The 22,264-nt window shown below is 36.4% G+C and overlaps 1 protein-coding gene across 5 annotated transcripts in view; it reads right to left on the bottom strand.

Moving 5' to 3' along the window:
* Window positions 1-21,785, bottom strand: part of CEP120 (centrosomal protein 120) — a 41,803-nt gene extending 20,018 nt beyond the window's left edge. For 2 of the 5 annotated variants that reach the window (XR_012779007.1, XM_075527133.1), the window contains exons 1-16: window positions 21,513-21,785; window positions 19,379-19,535; window positions 18,328-18,442; window positions 17,302-17,443; window positions 14,971-15,119; window positions 13,572-13,769; window positions 11,210-11,437; window positions 10,755-10,962; window positions 9,587-9,697; window positions 8,120-8,297; window positions 5,575-5,724; window positions 4,524-4,706; window positions 2,103-2,199; window positions 1,861-2,013; window positions 1,095-1,184; window positions 499-591 (exon numbers count right to left, since the gene is read on the bottom strand). Coding sequence is in view for 4 of the 5 variants with exons in the window: in XM_075527133.1 (XP_075383248.1) it covers window positions 499-591; window positions 1,095-1,184; window positions 1,861-2,013; window positions 2,103-2,199; window positions 4,524-4,706; window positions 5,575-5,724; window positions 8,120-8,297; window positions 9,587-9,697; window positions 10,755-10,962; window positions 11,210-11,437; window positions 13,572-13,769; window positions 14,971-15,119; window positions 17,302-17,443; window positions 18,328-18,442; window positions 19,379-19,535; window positions 21,513-21,564 (2,304 nt within the window). In the remaining variant the exon portion in view is untranslated. Of the gene's footprint in view, window positions 1-498; window positions 592-1,094; window positions 1,185-1,860; window positions 2,014-2,102; window positions 2,200-4,523; window positions 4,707-5,574; window positions 5,725-8,119; window positions 8,298-9,586; window positions 9,698-10,754; window positions 10,963-11,209; window positions 11,438-13,571; window positions 13,770-14,970; window positions 15,120-17,301; window positions 17,444-18,327; window positions 18,443-19,378; window positions 19,536-20,836; window positions 20,973-21,081; window positions 21,171-21,512 lie in introns of those variants that run through there. The other 3 variants (XM_075527134.1, XM_075527136.1, XM_075527135.1) reach the window with 3 other exon arrangements.
* Window positions 21,786-22,264: the final 479 nt, after the last annotated feature.

Below are 22,264 nucleotides of genomic sequence, written 5' to 3'. Positions count from 1 at the left end.
TTTGGCCCTACCACTATAAAAAAATAAACAAAATAGGAACTCTATCAAATTGCTGGATAACAAAACCTGGACAATTGCAGTTTTCCCCAGCTCTCTTTGTCACCTTCTCCTATTTCAATGGTTAATCTAGCAATTACTGTTTGAAGTAAGACAGTCTTACACACATGTAAAATGTTCACCTGACAGTACTAAACTTAAAATTGAGATATGCTGATGTTATATAAATGTCTCCACTGACACTCTAATTCTATTAATAGAAAATTTACAGTTCTACAATTCTAGCAACCTATTTAAAAGTTCACTGAATTTCCATTTCAGTGAAAAAGTGTAGTTGTAACAAAACTTGGCTTAAACTATTAGTGCTCCTCTATGTATCAGTATGAATGCGGCTATTTCAGTTCTTATACACGTCATGATTGTCTCTATATGAAAAATTCAACAAACCTTATAGAAATAGCTATGCAATAGCATTGTTTAAAAGGACCAAATACTTTTTACCTCTGATTCAGCACTAAAAAGCTGTCGTTCTCGCTTATCTAGATCTCTCAGGGTGTTCTGAAGTTGTTCCTCCAAAACAGTGTATTCTGTTACCTAGAAGAAGAAGAAAAAAAAAAAAGGCTTTTTTTTGTTGCAGTAAAAATAATGTTTTAGGTAGGTGAAGAATTTATTCTTGCTATGATAGAAAATACTGACAATTTTTGTTTGGAAATTTACATATAAAACAAATCTCCAGCTCTTAATAATGAAATCACTATGGAGAGCCTTTCTTTCTAATACAATAAAGGCTAACAGGTTACCATGCACAGTTGGGCTGTAAAAGTGCTTTTTAACCATGCAAGTGAAAGGCAATTAAAGTTAAAAAGCCCCCAAAGAAAGCAAGCTAGCCTAAAGGGATTATAACAAGTATTCTATGCTAAGGGTTATTTTTAAATTTTTTGCACTGTTGTAGACTAGATACATGCATACCAGTAGGCGTGAAGACTAATCACAGACCCTTTATTCTATGTTATAGTTACGAAATATCTTGTCAAATTTTATAGTGATATGAGATTTATGATGAGACTTTCAGCAAGTATAAGAACGAGTTTCCTTACCTTTTTCTTCACTAATGCTTCTCTCTCTATATCTCTTTTCTTCCATTCTTCTGCAAGTGCTTGCATATGGGCCATTTCCTTCTTTTTAAGCTTTTAAAAGCCAAAATAGGAACAAAACCCCCAAACCAGAGAACCAAATCAAAGTTGTTGGAAGTGCAATTTTAAAAGAGAGAATACTAGCAGAACTAAGCCTTGAAGCAAAACAATTAAAAACTGTTTAGTACACTGATTTATATAACTCAAGGTATGATTCTGATAGTGAAAGATATTTCTTACCCTTAAGTACCAAATGCAAAGTAAGCCCAAGTCTGAGAAAAATATCCTAACAAATAGACACTAGATTCTCAGCATCTTTTAAAAAGAAGCATGGGACTAAGAACACCTAGAATGACTTCAAGAGTAGAAACACAGCAATGGATTTTGACTGAGAATAAAGAAATGCAATGTTAATATTTAACACCAATAATTTGAATCTTGAATATCTACTGTACTTCATAAACAGTAAGGAGAAATTGTGAAGGGGGTATTCTGTATTTCACTACCTAGCACCTACTTCAGTCACTTAAAAGAATTAACCTTCTTCCTTAAGAGTATGGAAGATATTTGTGTACATCTGAAGTTTTAATATTCTATATGACCAAAATTTAGTTCTTATTTGAAACAGTGGCAAAGTTTAAGAAAAATGCATTAATATTCCTCTCACCAACTCTGCTAAAGCTCCCCTGGCAGTCATGCGGTTTAGGAAATAAACATAAAGAATAAAAACCTGATTTTCAAAAATGTCCTCTTGCATTTCCTTCCACATTTCTAACTCCAGTGCTGCTTTGTATTCAAGAGTTTCTCGAGGTTCTGGATGGTTTTCTGGGGCACAACGAGGCTGAGTGTGAGGGACATGCCGCTGTTGACCAGCACCTACACACTGATATAGTGACAGTGGATTTTTAACTGGAAACCCAACTTTTCAAAGAAGTGTTCAAGGAAAAAGGATAAGATTTATGTAAAATTTACTTGAGAAGAATCTGACACCAGAACTTCTTGCATTTTCACAAGCCCGTAGTCTTCCAAAGTGATAGCATATGAAAGCTCTGCTATTCTGCTGCCTGACCTACAAATAGCATTAGAATGTTATTTTAATGAAAACTGCCTTAAAAATACAGAATGTTAATTGTAAGACAACACACAAATCAGCAGAATTGAAGTGCTAAAAGGTTCCGTGTAAGCTCAGACTCTAAGCAGTTGCCTATGTGAGAGCCCAAATATGCTCTCCCATGTATATTGTTTTAACTTAAGGACTCATTATACATCTACAGTAAGCTTTCTGACTTTAATAGATAACTGGTCATTGGGAACCTATTTAACTAAGTTTAGTATAATCAACACATCCCTGTAACAGGAGAATGATCCAAAATTGTACCTACAGTCTTAAATCTTTCTAAGAAATATAACTGTTGAATACAGGTATTGCTGCTGACTTCATTCTAAGATACTCAATGGATTTCATTAGTCTTGCTTTTTTAAATGTTAACAGTAACTTTCTAGTTATCCACAGTATAAGTCACTTAGCATATCATGTGTGGCAAGCCATCCTTGGATTACTAAAACACACATTTCTGGAAGCTTCAGCACAGAGAAGTGACAACTTCAAATCCACTTATAGGTTAAATATCTATCTGCTCTTGTACAGTGAAAAAACGTCTAGATAACAGATATTTTAATAAACTAATTTGAAATTAGTTGCAGTTTCTGCTTAAGTACAACAGTCTCTGGCTGTCTCATCTCTATAATCATAGGCAAAATATAGTAAACAAAGGTAGTTTTCTGCACAGAAAGATATTAAGAGAAGGCATACATACAAATCATGTAACTGAAGGTTACCACTAGTCTAACATGAAAATACACTGCAGTGTAGACCTGTACTTGGTCAGATAACAAAACTATAATTTCAGTTATAACTACTCAATGATGCAAAGGCAATTACACAGTCACTTGAAGCCTGGAAGCTGCAGAATTGGATATCAAGCAATTTGCAACAAAAGGCTGCAGGAATTAACCATGGCTGTCGTTTCCACAGAAATTCTCTTCCAGAAAATACAAGAGGACAACACTAAAATATTTCTACAAAGGTGCAATCTTCTACACAGTTATTTGCAAGGGAAAATAAAACCCACACCATTTTTACTTCACAAAAGTTAACATAAATTAGTGCATTAAATTCCTACAACCTTCTATCAGTCACTGATTAAAAAACAAAACAAGATTCAAGGCAGTGGACCTCGGAAGTCTGAGTAATTAAGGCAGTTTAACCTATCAGTGTAAAAAGAAAGTTACACCAACACAAGCAAAGCTAGAAAGCACAGCAAAATGGAGAGACCTGATCACATTTTGAGAATGCCATCTAGTGGTTAAGTTTTGAGCAAAACCAGGTTTCATTTTAACAAACTTATTACTAGTTAAAGTGGGAACCTTAATGTACAGTGAGATCATAAAGTAACTCCACAGAATCAGGCCATGCTGGCTTTCATACAAAAAAGTTTAAACAAAGTCAAAGATTTTTCTATATTCAAATTTTCTATCACTTTGGGAGGAGGGAGGATATCAGTCTTTGTGTCAGTAACCTGAAGTTTCCTGTGTCTCAAATATAGCATGTTTTAATTATCTGTAGGATTAGAGGTTTAAAACTGACCTCAGCTTTAATAGCAATTATATTTCTTTCTAAAAGCATAATCAAGTTCCATTATCACACAGAGAAAAATAAGGGTCTAGACACTGATTGCTAGCACAGTTCACATCTTCAACAAGGTCTTCAACAAGGATACAGGACAGAAGTAACTATAAATTAAGTTTCTTCATATGCATAAAAAAGAATGTCACTCCCAAGTAAATGAACATTTATCTTCAGACTGAACATTAACTAATAACACTGCTCCTTCCGATGTACACAAGCTCAAACCCCTGCTACTGTCATATGGTATAACCCTAAAATAGGAAACCTCGCCACTCTATGGATATACCTGTCCTCCTAACTTTCGCTGAAGTCAGTTGCATCTAAAAGCATAATATGACAAACAGTCTTAACTATTTTCTGGAATATCAGCAGCTTTTTGTAATTGTTAAGTAACTTACTCAGGAAAGTGCCTCAATAACATTTTTTCCAATTATTTATTTCTTTAATCTGTCTGTGAGGCTTAACCAAGATCAAGATTATAGAAAGGTTTATTATGATGACTCTAGTAGTGGTGTGGGGTTGCACAATATGCCTGTGGCAATTTAACTTTTAATCTCTTGGATGCCTATTCCCACCCCTAGTACTCTGCAGCCTGTTTACCTATTCAAAAAGGTAAACACGAAGAGTTTGCCCTTTTTCAGGGAAATACTAAACAAACAATTCTTCAAAACTTGCTACAATGTAATTTTTTAAAATAGTTTTACCCTTGTGCTGCTGTGACACTGACTGTTTCATTGTAAGTCTGACGCCAGCATTGTTCACCATTACCACCCAAGAACCGGGTTTTTTCTGAAGCCAAAACATTTGAAAGCTGAAGTCTCGCCACCCCTAGAAGTAAGTCTTTAGTTGTTTTATCCTTGTGCCACAATTCAACCAGCAGAGGTAATCTGAAACAAAGAAGTGATTTTAGTGTCAGTCATCAACACAAAAGAGGAAGCATTCCTAGTCATCTGGGAAAAGGACCTCATGTTCTAAAAGTAACTTCCCAAATCAGTGATGGCCACAATTGTCAAACAATGAGATGCCTCTCACTCACAGACGAATGAGACTGACTGACTTTGTATCTTCTCCATCACTGACACACTTTGGTCAGATTATCATTCCTTTCTCCAATTATTAGAAAGAACAATGCTGCAGTGAAACTGATGGAATAATCTTACCAGACCTAGATCATCTTCATTTACAAATACCTATAAATAAATTTTAGTCACTGCCGCTCAGAATACATCTCCTCCACCTCTTCCTTCAAAATACCACTATTTTGATGATTCTTTATTCCACATCTTAATCAGTTATCGAAAGCTGGTGGGACTACTGGGAAAATTGTGCCACACCCCTCAACACTGTATTCAGCTCCTTAAGTACTTGCTGTATTTTCAAAGATACCAGTTAGTCATTTTTTATTTTTCTTTTTAATACACAACTTATCTACTTCATTTAAAGTAATGTTTTGTTAAAACTATGCTATCAACCTTTAATTTAACAACTTACAGCAACAGGATTGTTTCTGTAAGCAATGATCCCTGCATAAACAGTTGAGAGATAAAAGCAAGAATTTTGGAGTCCCTGCCTTTAAATGTAAGTAATAGAGAAGCTGGAAGAGCATTGTATTAAATATTCAATTGGCATTAGCACTTGGATTCTTTACTAAATTCTCAAACTGATGATCTTAAGTAAAAAATTTGAACTTGTGACTGCATTTACAATGAAAGATAGAAAAAGTGTAATTAAGATAAAAAGAATGCAAGTTATCACCTGAAGAACGTATCTTGAAGCTGATGAGGTATAGTTGCAAAGTCAAATGCACAGTAAGACTGTGGAAGACAGACTTCCATGTTCTTTCTGACTTCTACAGGTGGGCTTGTCATAATAGGTGCTGCACTGCCAAAAAATGGATACGAGTACCTAATAAAAACAGTAACAAAAATAATCAAATAATAATTTAATAAATAGATACCTTTTTCTTATACCTTCTGCAACAAGAAAACCACTTTAGACATCTTTTACTGAAGCACGACTTGCATTAAAGTTTGCAAAATTTGCACAAATACATCCAACAACAGAATTTAGTTCTCAAATATTCCTATGTGTTTGTTTACTTCAGCACGGATCCAGCTTGATTTACATTTGCTATTATTTTGACAAAAAAAGCTTTAAAGCTTTAACCTGTACATTCACAACCGTATGAATTAATCTTTTACTAAAATTCTGCAATCATTATATAAAGTAAGCAGAGAAATAGAAGAAAGGAATATTAATTTCAGATGTAGATTGCTACTTGGAAACATTTATAACTACATTTACAGCTAAGACTGGTCTAACATGCAATAATTTATAACTAAGTATACATATACGCATTGTCAGAACCACTTGAAAATATCAGTCACATTTGAAGAATTTAGTTTTTAATTCCCACAGTTTAATTCACTAAAAGGAAAGTCAAATCATTTTACCAATATGATTTACAACGTGGCCTGAAACTACTCTACCAGCACAATTCAGTGTATGATAAACTACAACAAAGTGGAGGCCAAAAACCTCTTGAACTTTGCTTTGCTCAAATTGATGATGCCAGCTGTCAGCTAAGTTACTACTAAAATAAATGCTGCATCAAATGCTGCCACTTACAAAATTCCATACTTCAACTGCTTGTGCAAAACTGTTTAAAGAGCTTGTTCAGACTTGAATGAAATAATGCTCCCAATATACAGTGAAAATGCAATTTTTTATCCTGCAACTTTTCTTAGCATTTATGTGTTTGGATGTTTGTCCTCTTCAGTTTCTTGCCATATTCATCACTGACTGTAAAAATAGAAGTGCATGAAACAGCAAAATCTATTTGATGTCACTGTTTTGAAGCAAATTTATTTTGGAATGTTATGTGAAAAAGCTTTTATGTGACAAAATTCCATCCATTGTACGTTGTTTTCCACATACTATTTAATAATACAACTTATACAGAAAACCATTAATGATGCAATCTGTATTAGTTGTGTTTTAAAATATTCCACCCCCTCACCCCAACCCCACCTTTTCACCCTAGTTCAAACAAAGCTTAAACTCCAAGAATCATTAACACAAATAGACTTCCTGGTGATCAGTTAAAACTGTATTGAACCAAACACTGTCAGAACAACAAATGCAAAGCAAATGCAGATGCACCTCCACAGCCACAAATATTCAACCCTTTCAAATCTAATCACCATTTAAAGATATGCTTCATCATGTGCACCAAAAGGGCTCTAACAGAAACTAGAAGGCAAACTGTAAAAACTATGAACCACTGAATTCATATATGCCATCACTAACTAATATACCATGAGTAGAATTTTTTTTTTTTTTAAAACAACAAAATCATAACTGTATCTACAAACTCTTGGTCCTAAACTCTAAGGAAAACCTAAAACAAAACAAGTTGATAAAAGAAAGTTTCTCTCTTCACTGGCAATGTTAAAAAAACAACCAAACCCCAACCTGCATACAGATACTTGCTTCAGTACCCTTACTTTTAATCAGTCCTTCACCCTTTTAGTTCCTATTACTCCAACTTAGCATTCACTTCCCAGCTAACATCTGCTTGTTCTCCACAAGTGCTCCCATATTTTTCTTTCATGTTGATATCAGTAACAAACTAATCTCTAAGCAATTGTTCCAAACTAGCACTGGTAGTTTTCTACTTTTGCTTCAGTCACAAAACTCATGTATCCAAAAAGCTTGTCTTTTTTGTAACTCCACAAATTAATGTAACAAAAGATGCTAATTCTCCCTACTAAGGCTTGCTTCCTGTATGCAAAGACTATTAAAAAACCCTGATACTACCTCTCAGAATGATAATGCATTTACTATGCTGGTTCTTCACTTTTAGGACTAGAATGAGTTTCCTTTAGAGTCACTGTCACACACAAACCAGGTGATCTGTCTCTTACTAAAACACTACAAGGAGTTCTTGGTGGAGACATGGAAAACTACACAAATCACTCCTTTGATCAGCAGGATACAAGTAACCCTCCTTTTCCTCTAAGGACTGAATGATGATCTATATTGTCTGATCTCAGATATTCAAGTGAGATTTAATACAAATTACAGTGCATGTGAAGGGTTACATATTATCTTTAATGCTCAGAAGTTTAGTGATGAGACAGATGAACATTCCAAAGTATTTCACTACTGAAAATCAGCTACGTAAAAGTAAAAGGCATCAGGCAGTACATGGCCAACAAGCTTTAGATTATGAAGGCTTTGTATTGAAAAGAAAGATATTGTTATTACCAAGAATAAGAAAAACAAAAATAAATCGTACCTTAAAATGCAATTTATTGGAAAACCAACTTCCAGACCACGTATACTTCGTAAGTCTATTGAAAAGCAAAAATGGTGAGAGGCTGCTGGAATGACAATTTTTTCTGCTGACACAGGCTCAGAACAACTGGATGCACCCACAGGGTTGGGTTGAGATGCAGCTACTGGATCATTATCAACTGAAAATGCAGAAGACAATTTGTGTGCATTTTTAATAATCTGTTCTGCCCAAAATAACAAAATACATTAAAGATAAGTCTCACATTTTAAATGCAAGTACAGATAGCTTGCTTCCCCAAGATATTTCAATTCCTTGTAATATAAGCTAATAGTATAAAAAATAGCCACTCTACTTGTAAGTTACTGCTTCCAAAGGAAAAAAAAAAAACCAAAACCCCAGTATACTTTAAATCTTCTTAAAAGATTCTGTGGTATTTTTCCTTTTTTTATTAATCTTCAAAACTACATAAGTTTATCTCAACTGAAGAAAAGTTTAGACTAAGATCCAAGATATTAAATCCTTCAGAGGGATACTGTAAGACTTCAGTTTCAACAGTTTATGTAATTGTTCCTAGCCAGCTTGAGGGCATGCAGAAGAAGTGGGCTTACCAAAAAAAAAAAAAAAAATCATTTGTAATAACTTAGCTTGCTTTGAATTAATTAGCCTCTTTAGTTTGGGACTGAAAAAGACAGAGTACCAGGTCAATTGCAGTGCTCATGTAAGGAAGCATCAACTATTGGTCCCAAGCTGAGGTTTAACTATTGAAATAAACTAAAATGCTCTAGCTAGGCCTGTAAAGCACATCTGCTTATGCCCTTTGATCAGAAACCACCTACTGTGACATCCATTTTATAATTTAGGAAGAAGCAGCTACAGTGAGTGCCTGTCCACTAGCATCCAGGCTTCTTGAGTCCTTACACTGGGATCCAATACTGCCTCCAAGGAGGAACAGGTCAAACCACAAGTTTTACACATAGGGTCTCCGAAAGGTATCCTCCAAAAACGTTTAAGATAGTAAAGCAGTGAAAGAGGCAAAGAAACTGTCAGAGAAGAACTCAAAGGCCTTTTGTAAGTGCTAGTAGTTCTGATACCCTTCCTTCATAATTATCTAAAATGTTTCCATTTTTGTCATTTCTGAAGAAACACATCATTGCTAGCATTGACTTTATTTTTTTTCCTGCTTGTTTTTGAGTGTTTTATTTGCATTAACAGTAACAATACATAAAAGAAAAATTCTATAATACTTTTACATCAGCTAATCAGCACAACATAAGAATTAAATAATTTTCAGTCATTCGGGTAAAATGTCACTAAATTGCTTGGTGCAATGAAATGGATAAAGAGAAGTTTAAGGCTGTTACAGACAAGAGAACAAAAACTGCATACAGCCTACTGTTAAAATTCATTTAAGTTGCTACTATATTCAACTTTCATTCAATGTACTAAATTCAATAAATTTTGCATTACTGGAATTTTGCAGATCTGACAGAGGTGACTTGGCTCTGCTCTCTGATTTGAAAACTGGAAGCTCTTCAGTGTACAGTTTGTTAACATCTTGGCAAGACTCGGCCACCAGCCCTGAAAGATAAGCGTGAAATTACATGTTTTACATCTTACTAAAAAAGATTGTTATAAAATTATTATTGCTATTACTAAAAAAGCACAATCCTGGATTTCTTAACTGCAGATTCAAACTAGTTTCTAGGTTCACAATACTTTTTCTTGATACATTCCATATAAAGGACTTAATCCTTGCTTAGATAAGATCAGTTAGGATGAAAAGAAAATTTGGCTGAATTAGCAGACCAATCCTGAGAGCACATTCTAGGACACAGATTTTCCTCTATAGAACTGGGTGTCTTTAGGACCAATCTCAAAAGAACAGTAATACAAATATCATTAGAAAAATAATTATTTGGCTTTATTCATAAATCATCTCTTAGGAAGATGCATGTTCAGTAATGTTTAGCAAACTAACATTCTTTCTTCTGAGCTTTACTGTATCATTATAGTATTTCTTCCTCTCTCATCTCTTTTCCTCTTTGACTTCTCTCCAATCCGGTCCTCAAATCAAAAATAACACAAGGGAAGTCTTAGAAGGCTATGTGGGCTACCAAGTTCCTACAAAAGGATAATGTAAAAACAAATAATCAAAAAACCCAGTTGCTTGGTTTTGTCCAGGGATCTGTACAGTATGAATGTTTGTTTTCACAGTTTGTTATCCACATAGTAAACTCCTTAGAAATCTTAAAAATCCCACATTTCCCCTGCCTTTCTATTTAATAAATGTGAACATTAGACCATTTTATCTCCTCATTGAGCAAGTCAGTTTCTTCATAGGTGTTGTACTGCACCTTCCCGTTCTCAAATTCTGGAAATTCCAAACATTTCTGGTATTATTTTTCAAGCTGATGACCATCCACGTCACTCGTAATCTACAGACCACTAAATCCCCAATCTGGCTTTTCCAAGTGCTTTCAACAACCATCAAGTTCAAATTACAACACTTAGTCTCCTCCTGTTATTTGTTTTATGTAAGTACTTCTTACTTGCCTGAAATTTATCATCACAAATGAGTAGTACATGATCCAAGACCACACTTGACAATTGGGGAAAAAAATTATATACCACATACCCTTTTTCTTTAGTTTCATGCCTTTTTCAAACTTAAGACTTTCCACTTCACTTTCTGTTGCTTCATCTTCTGTTGAAGAAGAGTGGTCAGCTTGAGATGGGACATTCTGGGATCTCTGCTGCAGGCCCTCTGTTTTTCCGCTAATAGATGAAACAACTCTCTCCGGTGGGTCTTTAGGCTCAGTTGGAGCATTTAAAGGAATCAAAGGCTGAATGAAGTGATATAGTTTTCTTATTGATCATGGCTTGCACTGAAAAATTCTGTCTACAACATTTTTATAGTTTGAGATTATTTTTCTGACATAGAAAAATGAAGCAGTGAAAGGATTATTCATATAAAGCAACTTATTCTTTCTTTTACATACTTAACTGTCAAATATGACTTAGAAATACCATTTTTTTTAACATCAAATTGTGCAACAGTGTCTAAACCAACAATAAATGAGTAAGCTGTACCTGGGCACTCAAGCTCTCCCTTTGCAGAATTACAGATATCCCAACAGTAGGAGCCATATCCAAAGGCAACTGTGGCAGTTTCTGTTTAGCTCTATTTGGTGGAACAAGGATAAATGCTCCTTCTATTACCACAGGGTGTTGATCGATCTCCACATTCCCTTTCTTCAGTAGTCCAGACAGGGGTATTTCAGTGCTTCCAAGAGACTGGTCCCCACAGCAAAGATGGATCTGTATAAATACAAAAGTGCTAGAAAGTAACCGGTATGTGCATTTCCACTTGACCGGTCTGTTCAGCCTCTACTAAAGGTAGCATAAATACAACAAATTAAAATGATCATCCCTAGTCTAGTCCCTGTATGCTGAGAACATGTGTTTTGAGGAGTATAACAGCAGCTATGAAATTTCAGTATTGAGCAGGTAGGATTTGCCCAGTGCTTGCACAGTAGCAGATCACTGCACTGCCCTTCTGAGGACCTGTCATATCATCCCTTCTGGAGGGACAAATTCAATAGTCTGTGGCTTCTAAAACACAGCACAGACCCTTGCCCTTAATGTACAGGCATATAAAATGCACGACTGCAAGGTAAAGAAGAAAGTTATTTGAAAGCTCAGCCTTTATGCATATATTTAGACACCACTTAAATAGCAAGGATTTTTGGAATTAAGTTACTGGGTTCTTAATTCCCAGTAAGACTCATTATTCCATTTTCAAAACTTGACTCAACTCTTTCTTCCTTCCACAGCTTTATACAGCTAAGTATTTATAATATTTATAATATTTATACACCTAAGTAAAAGACAGATCTTAAAAACCAACACACTAAGGTAATTTATTTTCCTCAGTGAAAGTTACTCTTTGAAATTTACATACCAACTTGCTCTTTACCAAATAAGAGTCACTTCAGTTCTGTTTTAGCAGATCAGAACACTGTATTCTGATCCTTAATATTTATTACACTTAATGAAGACTTTAATGCTAAAAGGTGTCAGATGCCAATATACACACCTAGGTGCCTACACATATCGTACATACACACGTATATACAAATAAAATCATACACAATATATATACACCTCCCCCAGTCCGGCAGCTAGCACCTTTTACAACTGAAGTCTTCATTTTCAGAAAAAAATAAATTAAATATTAAGGATCAGAATACAGTACTCTGATCCTATATCTTAAATTTTAAGAAGCTGAGTGAGAAGTCAGAGAAAGAAAACTGTAAATCAAGATGTGGATCTGACCTCACAGCAACGCTTGTTCAGAAAGTCATTCTTTAACATGATGAAAACATGCCTAATTCTCTGTATGTGTACATATATACATGCTATATTAAATACTTTGTTTCAAGACCATAGACTAAGATTAAATTCCAAACACATCAATGCATGTTTCTCCAAAAACTATCATTAGAAAAACATTTAAAGTTGAGACCAAAAAAATCTGAAACACCGTAAGACTTAAACAGAAACATTCTTAAACTAACCTGGATAACAAAACTAGAATGGTCTGTAGAAGTTTAAGAAAAATAACTTTAAAAGGGTCCAGATCCAAGACTTACTACTTTGTGTAACCATCTTATTTACCAGCTATGTTATTAGAAACCCTGTATTACCCTCAACCAAATGGTCTCATTTTGTAATGAGTTAAGTGTGAACCACACAGATTGCCATAAACAGTTTCAATACTACCCAATATTTAGAATCATAGAATCATTTAGGTTGGAAAAGACCCTTAAGATCGAGTCCAACCGTAAACCTAACACTCTCAACTCCACCACTAAACCATGTCCCCCATTTAAAGGCACAGCTAAAGATAAGCAATATCCCAGAACAGCCCAAATATGGCTGTAGTGTGTTTAAAAATAGTATTTGGCTAAGCAGTGGGGAAAAAAGCCAGACCTCTCTTATTATTCACAAAGAGTGCTGAGGACAGTGATTTTAGAACTTAGGCAAGACTGACCTGAGCAGCTGGTGTGGGTGAAGTTATCACAGGCAGCACAAAGGAGGACCACGGGTTGCAGATGGTCCGATTGCAGAGCAGGTCCCAGAGCTCAGAGCTCTTGAGAATGCCACACTAGCTCTTTGGGAATATCATATTTCAGCAGTACCTTTTATCATGACATGTAACCCAGCTTACTATAGTGACTACTAAAGAGACTGCACTCCATCTGACCTGGGAAACTTGCTGCTAGGGTTTCCCTCGTATCAGCAAGAGACTCAACTTATGTTTGAGCCAAAATACGGTAGTACAATCTAGTTTTGGAAAGAGAAAAGCTTTCCAGTTTCAGCCTGAGCCATATTCTATTTCTTTTATTTTCACTACTTATTTTTCATTCACATTTGAGAAGAAACAGCTTACCTGCAATTTTGACTGTGCACAAAGATAAACTTGAAGGACATCAGCTGTACTACGTATTCGAACTGAAGCTCTTTCTGGCTCAAAGTTTGGATTAATTAAATCAGTGAAAGGTTCATTTGTGACATCATTTCCCAGCAATGAATAGTAGAAAAAAAACTCAGGCTGTCGTTCAGGAAGCTTCATAGTACTAGGAACTAACTAAAAAAGATGCAGAAAAGAAGAATGTGTATCTCATTAATGTACAGTTACAGTAATCCTTAAGCATTAGCTTGGAAATTAAAGAGCTTAAAGTGATCTCAAATTACCAAGCAGCTGATCTAAATCCTAGCTTGCACTACACACATAAAATGAAAACTTTTGTATTAATATTCAAGCCGAATTTAAAAAAAAACCCTTACTTTACAAGCATACCAATAACTTGCAAAATGATCCATTTTGAATTACCTTTAAGATTTATCAGCACCAAGGGCTGTAACTAACATAATATATTCAATAATGTCAAGCATTGCACAAACATTCAGAAATAAGTAGTATCTCCACAAAATATTTATAGTGTAAATAAACAATGAAGATTAGATACCGAGTTATATAATAACTTATGTGATTGAATAAAAGACTGGAAATGCCAGAAACAGCTACTTCGTCCTGTAGCCACTGCAACTGTGAATTCAATGCCTAAAAAGGCACAAGCTACCCCAGAGTGATCACCGTAAATTTACTTTACAGGGCCCTATAATTCTGACATAGAAAATATTTTCTCTGAAAAAAGATGACAAGACTGAGGAGAGTTTATCATACACTATGAGTTATAGATCAATTAAAAACACGTTGGCTTGGAGTTGTGACTTTCACAGTAACTTGGGCATAACTATATTTTTAAATCAGACAATGTGTATCAGTCTGGTACAGTACAGCATAAACACAGCAGCTGAGGTCTAAAGCTGAAATAACCACATTAGCATGGCACTTCATCCAAGCTAGTAAGTCCTTCCCTTAGGCAACATATAAACTCTACTTTTTCATATATCGAAACGCATCTGAAAGGTATTTAGTCTTGTTTGAATTTCAGCACATGGGCACCACACTGAAGACTGATATTATCCATACACAGACTTTTTGTATATTGTAATATAAATGAATGTATTTCATAAAAGTGCATAACTTAAAGTAAGTGCAATTTTAGTGCTCCAAAAGAAATCTGATCTTTAATTTGACATGCAAGCACTACATAAAGTTTAAAAATTCAAATTAATGTATATTAATTCAATATGGGACAAGGCTATTTATTGAAAGAAACTTACAAGACAATAAAAAATCCTAACTAAAAATAAGGCATGGGAGGGCAAAAATATAAATGTAGGATAGTACTTCTTAAACTACATATAGCAAGGAAACAAACCTGTTCCAACTGTGTGGCAAATGCAATGGTTACAGACAAGACAAAGTAGTCTCTGCAATACTCTGCTGGTCCAATTTGATGATAGCCCTCTTCTTCATTCAAGACTGGTACAATACTTTTAGGGTCCAGTCCAGAAAGAACGGCAGATGCTAAGAGAGAAGAAAAAAATTAAGTAAATTGTGACCTTATTAATTGCTGCAGGAATAATACATAATTGTAATTTCACCTTTAATTATTGTACATGTGGAAAGAAAAACTACAAATGAAGATCTTGATGCTTGGTTCCAAAGCATTTCAACACAAAAAATACCAAAGTATACTTAGGTATAGCTACAAAAAAATTCTGAAATTAATTTCTATTCAGTGGGCACAGATGTTATTCTGAACACTATGCTAGACAGAATGCTAGTGCATATTTTTATTTAATGTTACAGTGAGTAACATTATAGTGACTGGAACTTTATTTCATTAGGTGAGAGTCTACCATGCTGTTTCTTTATTGTACTCATTAAAGGAAATGCAAGACAGTAACTGCATATGACAACCTGTTCAATTGTTGAAAGAAATATGATGTCTCATTCCACAGACCTTTGGAACATTTCATTTGAAGATTTTTCATCTTAAGTCTTCAGTGCATAAACCACTGTTTGTATTCTGGTTTACTAGTTTCTACTCTATAGTGCCAGTAATTCAATACATTTCAAAGCACCTCAGGTTACACCAAATAGTAATAATCACACAGCACTTCTGGTTGTGAACCAAAAGGCTCCATTTCAAACACTGGAAACTTTAGACCACTTAGGTCAGTGAAGCAAAAAAAATTTAAAAAATAAAAATCGAAGTGTATGAATCCTAAAAGGAAAGCATCTCCTTAATTATCTGCCTAGACTAGAACTGGGTAGTCTAGCTTTGTTGTACTCAAAATGCTTGCAATATTAACTTGAAACCTATGAAAAACTACACATTTGTTTTCCTCCATTGCCTAAATATGGTATGGACTAATCTTGAGACGACAGAAGAAAGGGAAAAGCTGGCAAACTTGTTTTATCAATTATTGCACAGAAAGCATGAAGTGGAAGACAGTGCTGGGTGAAGGCAGAAGGGATTTCTTGTATTTTCTGCCAGTGCCATGAGGGGTAGGAGAGCTTCCAGGCAGAAAGATCACAAGGGAAGTGCAAATTAACAAATAATTTACAATAGTTCCTTGCCTCCTTTACAAACTTTACAGTATGCAAAATCCCCTGTGCTTTTTTGTGAACCTGAAAGGATGAAGTAAGCTAAGCGATTACACTGGAACTTCAATACTGCTTTAACCACTCTTGCAATGCAGCCAAGTCATCGAAGTCTGGGCCAGAAACCTTGTAAAACACTTCCTGCCACTGACCACTTAGTTTTTACAAAACCACAGCCACAGATCATTATAAGCAGATGGTGAATTTAGAATTAGGAAAAAGTTACCCTCAGGGCAAGAACACAAAGTTTTGTAAAGTAAGTAGGAGAAAATCCACTACTTGTAACAGAGGCTCAGTTTTTAGAAGTTACATAAATAGGCTTTTGGGTGGGGGATGAGGAGGGGGTAAATTTGTTTTTGTTTTGGGGCTCTTTTTTTAATCAAGTTTCTAAGGGTTTGGTTTTGTTTTTTTTAAACTACTAACTTGCATTTAAAAAATCCCAGATAAAAAAGTTACTGAAAAGCACAGCACATAAATAAAGACACCTACTAGCGTTAGTATTTGAGTTCTAATAGATTTTTGACACATTTCACTAATTACTTTTGAGAGGAATGTACAAGGGAATCCAGAAGTGGAGTAAGTCCCAACAGTTAAAGTAGATGTTACTACAAAAACTTATCAATGGAACATGACTTAAGTACTGAATGATTTAGGTTAGATGAAAAACTCATCAGAAAAGAGAAGCAGTCTACCCAACAAATGAAATATTGCACTAATTTATAATTCCAAGCCCAAACTACTTAAACTGCATTCTGTAAAGAGGCTCTTTTCTTATTTCTTTCATTACAGAACTTTCTAAAGCCCTGAAATATGAGTAAAATGCCCATAGGAGTAAACAATGAGTCCCTGATTCTGATTTTAAAGATCAGTTGGTTTGCAACTCCGTCCATCTGAAAGTCACACAATTACCACAGTAAAGCTTCCTTGGAAAGTTATTACCACAAGGTACATTAATCAGCTGTGAAGGATTTGCATTGGAAATGCTATGAAATTAAAATTCTCCTGAGACTTAAAACAACACATTTGCAACAAGTGATATGTTCATCTGGCACAGGAACATTTTCAATTCAAGAGTGAGTGATATTCTTATGTTACTTACCCTTCCCTTCTCTAGGGGGTGCCTCCTTTGCTTTAAAACCATTGACCAGTGCTTTTGAATCAGTCTCCAACACAACACCTACTTGTATTTCAGATTTAAATTTAGTGTACTTGTTACTAAGCAGAGGATACCATTTTGGTGCCTACGTAATTAAAAACAAAAATAAAAACCAAAAGCATTTAAAAAACAGGAAAATAATATAATATTGTTACAGCAAAATTAGACTTGCTCAAGCATTTCTACTTCGTTTACAGAAATATACCTTAGGTTTTACTTCCAAAAATTCAGTCTATTTTGAGTACACTATTATACTAAAAGATTCTACAGAATGATTCCTGGAAGATTAGCTGAACATACCGTTTTCCACCAATTTGTACAGTAAACAAGTTAGCAAGAAAAATATGCCATAAATCTTTAATTCGAAGTGAAAATGTTCAAGTTCTCAACTGAAAGTGCACAGTAAGTCATATGAATCACATATGTAGTGTGATGTCAAAATAAGACACCAGGGTCCTGTTATGACCCATATCAGAGTTATGTTTTGATCAAACACAACATAGAATTTTGATTAATTAAATGTATATAAATAATTCTATTATGCTTACTCTATGCTGTGTTAAAGGGCTAGAACTTCTGATCACCTAACACATCTTCCACAGAGGCTCATTAAAAAAATTTAAGCCTTTATTTGATGATGGAGAGGCAATTCAATTGCTCAATATAAATTGCTTTGATAAATTGTTCCAGGCAATTAAATCATGGAATTGCTTAAAAGTATTGCTTACAAGTGTCCCAATTCTCAAATTCAGAAGTGCAAGATTAGTAGAAAAGTATTTTCATTTGCCCATGTTCTTATATGCATTCAAGATGTCTCTCTTCTAAAAAAAAAAAGTACACGATCAACTAGGAGTCTTACTCTAAAACAGGACTCAAAAGTTATGCCTGTGCCTTAATTCAAATTCTACTATCTGTAACAGTACTGTAGTTGACACATAAATTTTTAAAGCTTTATACCCCATAACATACCTGTTTCTTTTCCTGCACAGCCCTTAAATCAAGTACAATATAGCCTATATTCTCTTTAGCTGAAGTTACAGGATCCAACGCAAAACACTGGAGCTTGATAGGTGTACGCTGCAGCCTGAAAGAACAACTCAGTTGAAATCCAAAATGTAAAAGTTATCTCTGCAATTAGTTCACAAAAATATTTGTAAGTTTCAATACCAAGTTTCATACCAATGATACAAAATTTCTACATAATTAGTTTCAGTAGGTCAGAAAATGAGTTTATATTGAACATCTAAAGATTCATCATTAAGTGAGAGAATGAACAAGTGGATTAATTTTGTAAGAGGAGTGTATTGGAGTCTCACAGAGCCTCAAGGGCTATTAAAAAAATGTTAGTGACAAATAAATTCAATCTCATCCATGTACAAGAAATAAGCACTGTACCTCACATGAGATTGGAATTTCACTTGTGACGGTATCTTAAAAATAGGACTTATGCAAAGATTTTTGTGCAAAGCACCTAACAATACTGAGATGCATAGATAAGGTGTCTAGCAGACAGTACATTTAGGCGTTTTCCTCTTGTCAAACATCAAAGATAATATAGACTTTTTAACTTCTTTGAAAATACAGAGGTAATATTATAATCTGTCAGTGAAAACCAAATGACAGTTATGGAAGCCTTATTCAATTTCTCAGCTCTTCTATTTGACATTTTAAAAAATATTTTACATAGGCTTTTCAGGCTTGAAGTTAACTTAATTCTGTGTCACAGTATACATAAGATAGCTTGAATCCAATGCTTGAACCATAGCATTATTAATTTGCTATACGCTCTTGGGTATTTTTCAGTAGTGTAAAAACATACCCTTTAGAATTTTTAAACATCACTTATCTTGCCACATACTATTTGTGTCTGTTGTGGCAATGTGGTAGATCAGTGCACAGCTAAAAGAAAGTTTCTTAAAAAAAATTCAGATGATAGTAACACAAAAATTGTATTTCAGTAGCTGTAAAGACAAGAAAATTAAATTTTATCTTGAAATAAGATTTAACTTTCTAATGTTACCTGTGCTGATGAAGTGCTTTCCTATCAAGTTCCCAAGCCAATTCCGTAGCAAATTCTGGCTGATCGTTATGCTCTACAGGATCAGTAGCCAACTGTTCACCATCAAACTTTGCTTCAACTATGAGCATGTGCTTGGGTCGTTTTGGAAAATACCGCCCTGTAAAAGAGTAATTGCCACACGCCATCAGTAAAAGAAGTAGTGAGAGCTCAGATTTATGCCATAAAACCAATTACAAGAAAATACATTTCCTATATAATCTTCCCTGCACTTACTCTAAAGCTGTGTTCTTCATATTAGAAAAAACATCTTCCCACCATGCAGAAGACAGAAGAACATAACATGAAACAGACTATTTGTGAAGCATCCAGAAATAGCAAGACATTAAGTAACAAAGAACAAAGACAGAATGAAACTAGGCAACTAGTATGATTTATTTTTGAGAAATCTATGATTGGGAATAGATCAAGTGTCCGAAGAAGGGCAACAAACAGATCAAGTGTCCAAAGAAGGGCAACGAAGCTGGTGAAGGGTCTAGAGCACAAGTCTGATGAGCAGTGGCTGAGGGAAGTGGAGTTGTTTAGCTTGGAGAAAAGGAGGCTGAGGGGAGACCTTATCACTCTCTACAGCTACCTGAAAGGAGGTTGTAGAGAGGTGGGAGTCGGTCTCTTTTCCCAAGTAACAAGCCATAGGATGAGAGGAAATGGCCTCAAGTTGCACCAGGGGAGATTTAGCCTGGATATTAGGAAATTTTACTTCCCTGAAAGGGTTATCAAGCATTGGAACAGGCTGCCCAGGGAAGTGGTTGAGTCACCATCCCTGGAAGTATTTAAAATACGTTTGGATGAGGTGCTTAGGGACATGGTGTAGTGGTGGTCTTGGTAGTGTTAGGTTTACAGTTGGACTTGATGATCTTAAAGGTCTTTTCCAACCTATATGATTCTGTGAAGTGATCAACAGAGGTTGAATGTTTTGCCTCTACTGCAGAGCAGCAAAACACAATCTAATGGAAGCAGTGAAAGGTGTTTTTCCAACCACTTGTTGCTGAAAAAAAAAAAATCACTACTAGATTAGGAGAGTGCCTAAAGGTGTACAGGATTTGTCCTGGGTTCAACATCATCCCGTATTCTGATCAGTAATTTAAACAACAAAATGAAGCAAACACTTAAAAAATGTACATGTATCACAGTGTGGGGAGGGACTGCATGCACATCAGAAGACAGGATCTTATTTTAAAGCTGCCTTGGCAAACTACATAAATGGACAGGGAGATAATAGCATTTACTTGACAAAGAGAACGCATTCAGCCAAAAAACCCCCAAACAACCCAAACCAGAAAAAACCATCCAAACAAACCCCCACACACATAGTAATTACACCTCAGTAACTATAATCTGTAGAAATACAAGATGAAGCATGATTAGCTAGGTATTCGAGTCAACACTAAAAAAGAAGCTTACAGCAGATTGCTAATAAAGGACAGAAACACCAGAATACTACTTTAAAAAAAAGAGCGGCAGACACATGAAACGATCCTGATCATCGTAAGACATTGGCTGGACTCCAATATTTTGGTCAAAAGCTTTCCTGAAGTGTGATCCAGCTGAAAAGACTCCACAGCCAGCCAGCGAGAACTGAGCCTCCGCAGCCCATAAGGAAGGACTAGCGATGCCGCTGTCTGTAGCTAGAGAAAGAGAGGACTAACACGAAGCAGGGCTGCCTTTGCCTACATACAGGCTTGATTCAGAGGGAACGGTGGCAAACGATTCTCTGCACCCACCAGGAACGGCAGCGCTGTGGGGTTTAAACGACAGCACAGGCTAGGCCAGTTTTGCAATGCAAAAAGGGAGATTTTTTTTCAGGAGAAGAATGATGCTCTCATCATTCCTTTTAAATAATACTTCGGGTAAATACCTCCAGAAACAAACTGGGGGTAGTCTATCCTGGCTTTAAGATAGGTAGATCCATAGCTTTATTAATATAACCAGGTTATTAAATACAGCTCGACTTATCCCGCTCACTCCACAGAGAAAACAGATCCGGCGGCAGCGACCACCCCCCATTTTCCGTCTAGGACGGAGACGACGACCAGCAGCCAGGAGGCCGAGGGCGCGACCCTCCCGCCCTCCCGTTTACCTTCCAGGACGGAGACGACGATCAGCAGCCGATCGGCGGCTCTAGAAACCATCTCCCCGCTGCGCCCGGGGGCTGCTGGGGCGGGGAAGCACAGCCGCCCTCGAGGCGGGGCGGATGACGGAACGGGAGCCCCACCGACCCTCTCCTCCTGCCGCCACTCGCCGCTCTTTTACCGCCTCGGAGCCTTTAAACGCCAACCGCCGCCCGCCGCCGCACTTCCGCCTAGCAACGGCACCCCGCCTGCTGCACGGCGCACCGCTTCCGGCGCGGGACGCCGCGGCACCGCCACCGCCCCGCCCCGCCGCGGTGGCCCCGCCCCGCCGCGGTGGCCCCGCCCCGCCGGGCGGAGCACTCGGTGCCGGCTGCTGTCACCTGAGGCCGGTGCAGCTGGTTGAGGCGCGCGGCTCCTCCCAAGGCCACGTCTGGCTGCATTGCGTCATGTGTCTGTTTTCTGGGTTGGAAATGGGAAGTTTCAGGAAAGACCGGGGGTGCCGCCGAGCAACTGCGGTGTTTGCTCTGGCGCTTCCCGTAACTCGTGCGCAGAGCCCGCTGACTCGGCAGCGGCAGTGCCGTGGCACGGGCAGTGTCGACTCAAGGATGAGTAGCTGGAAACCTCATATACATAAATAAAAATATAAATACGGCATTGCAGTTTTCACAAGCATTGCCAGCCGACAAATACCAGCTACTTACAGACATGCTGTCTATTCGAACAGCGAAGTTTCATTATTTTTTTCCCCCTGGGACGACCG

This window comes from Mycteria americana, chromosome Z (genome assembly GCF_035582795.1).
Source record: "Mycteria americana isolate JAX WOST 10 ecotype Jacksonville Zoo and Gardens chromosome Z, USCA_MyAme_1.0, whole genome shotgun sequence".
Classification (NCBI taxonomy): Eukaryota; Metazoa; Chordata; class Aves; order Ciconiiformes; family Ciconiidae; genus Mycteria; species Mycteria americana.
The sequence above is the reverse complement of the archived record's forward strand: the minus strand, read 5'-3'. Positions and strand labels throughout refer to the sequence as shown.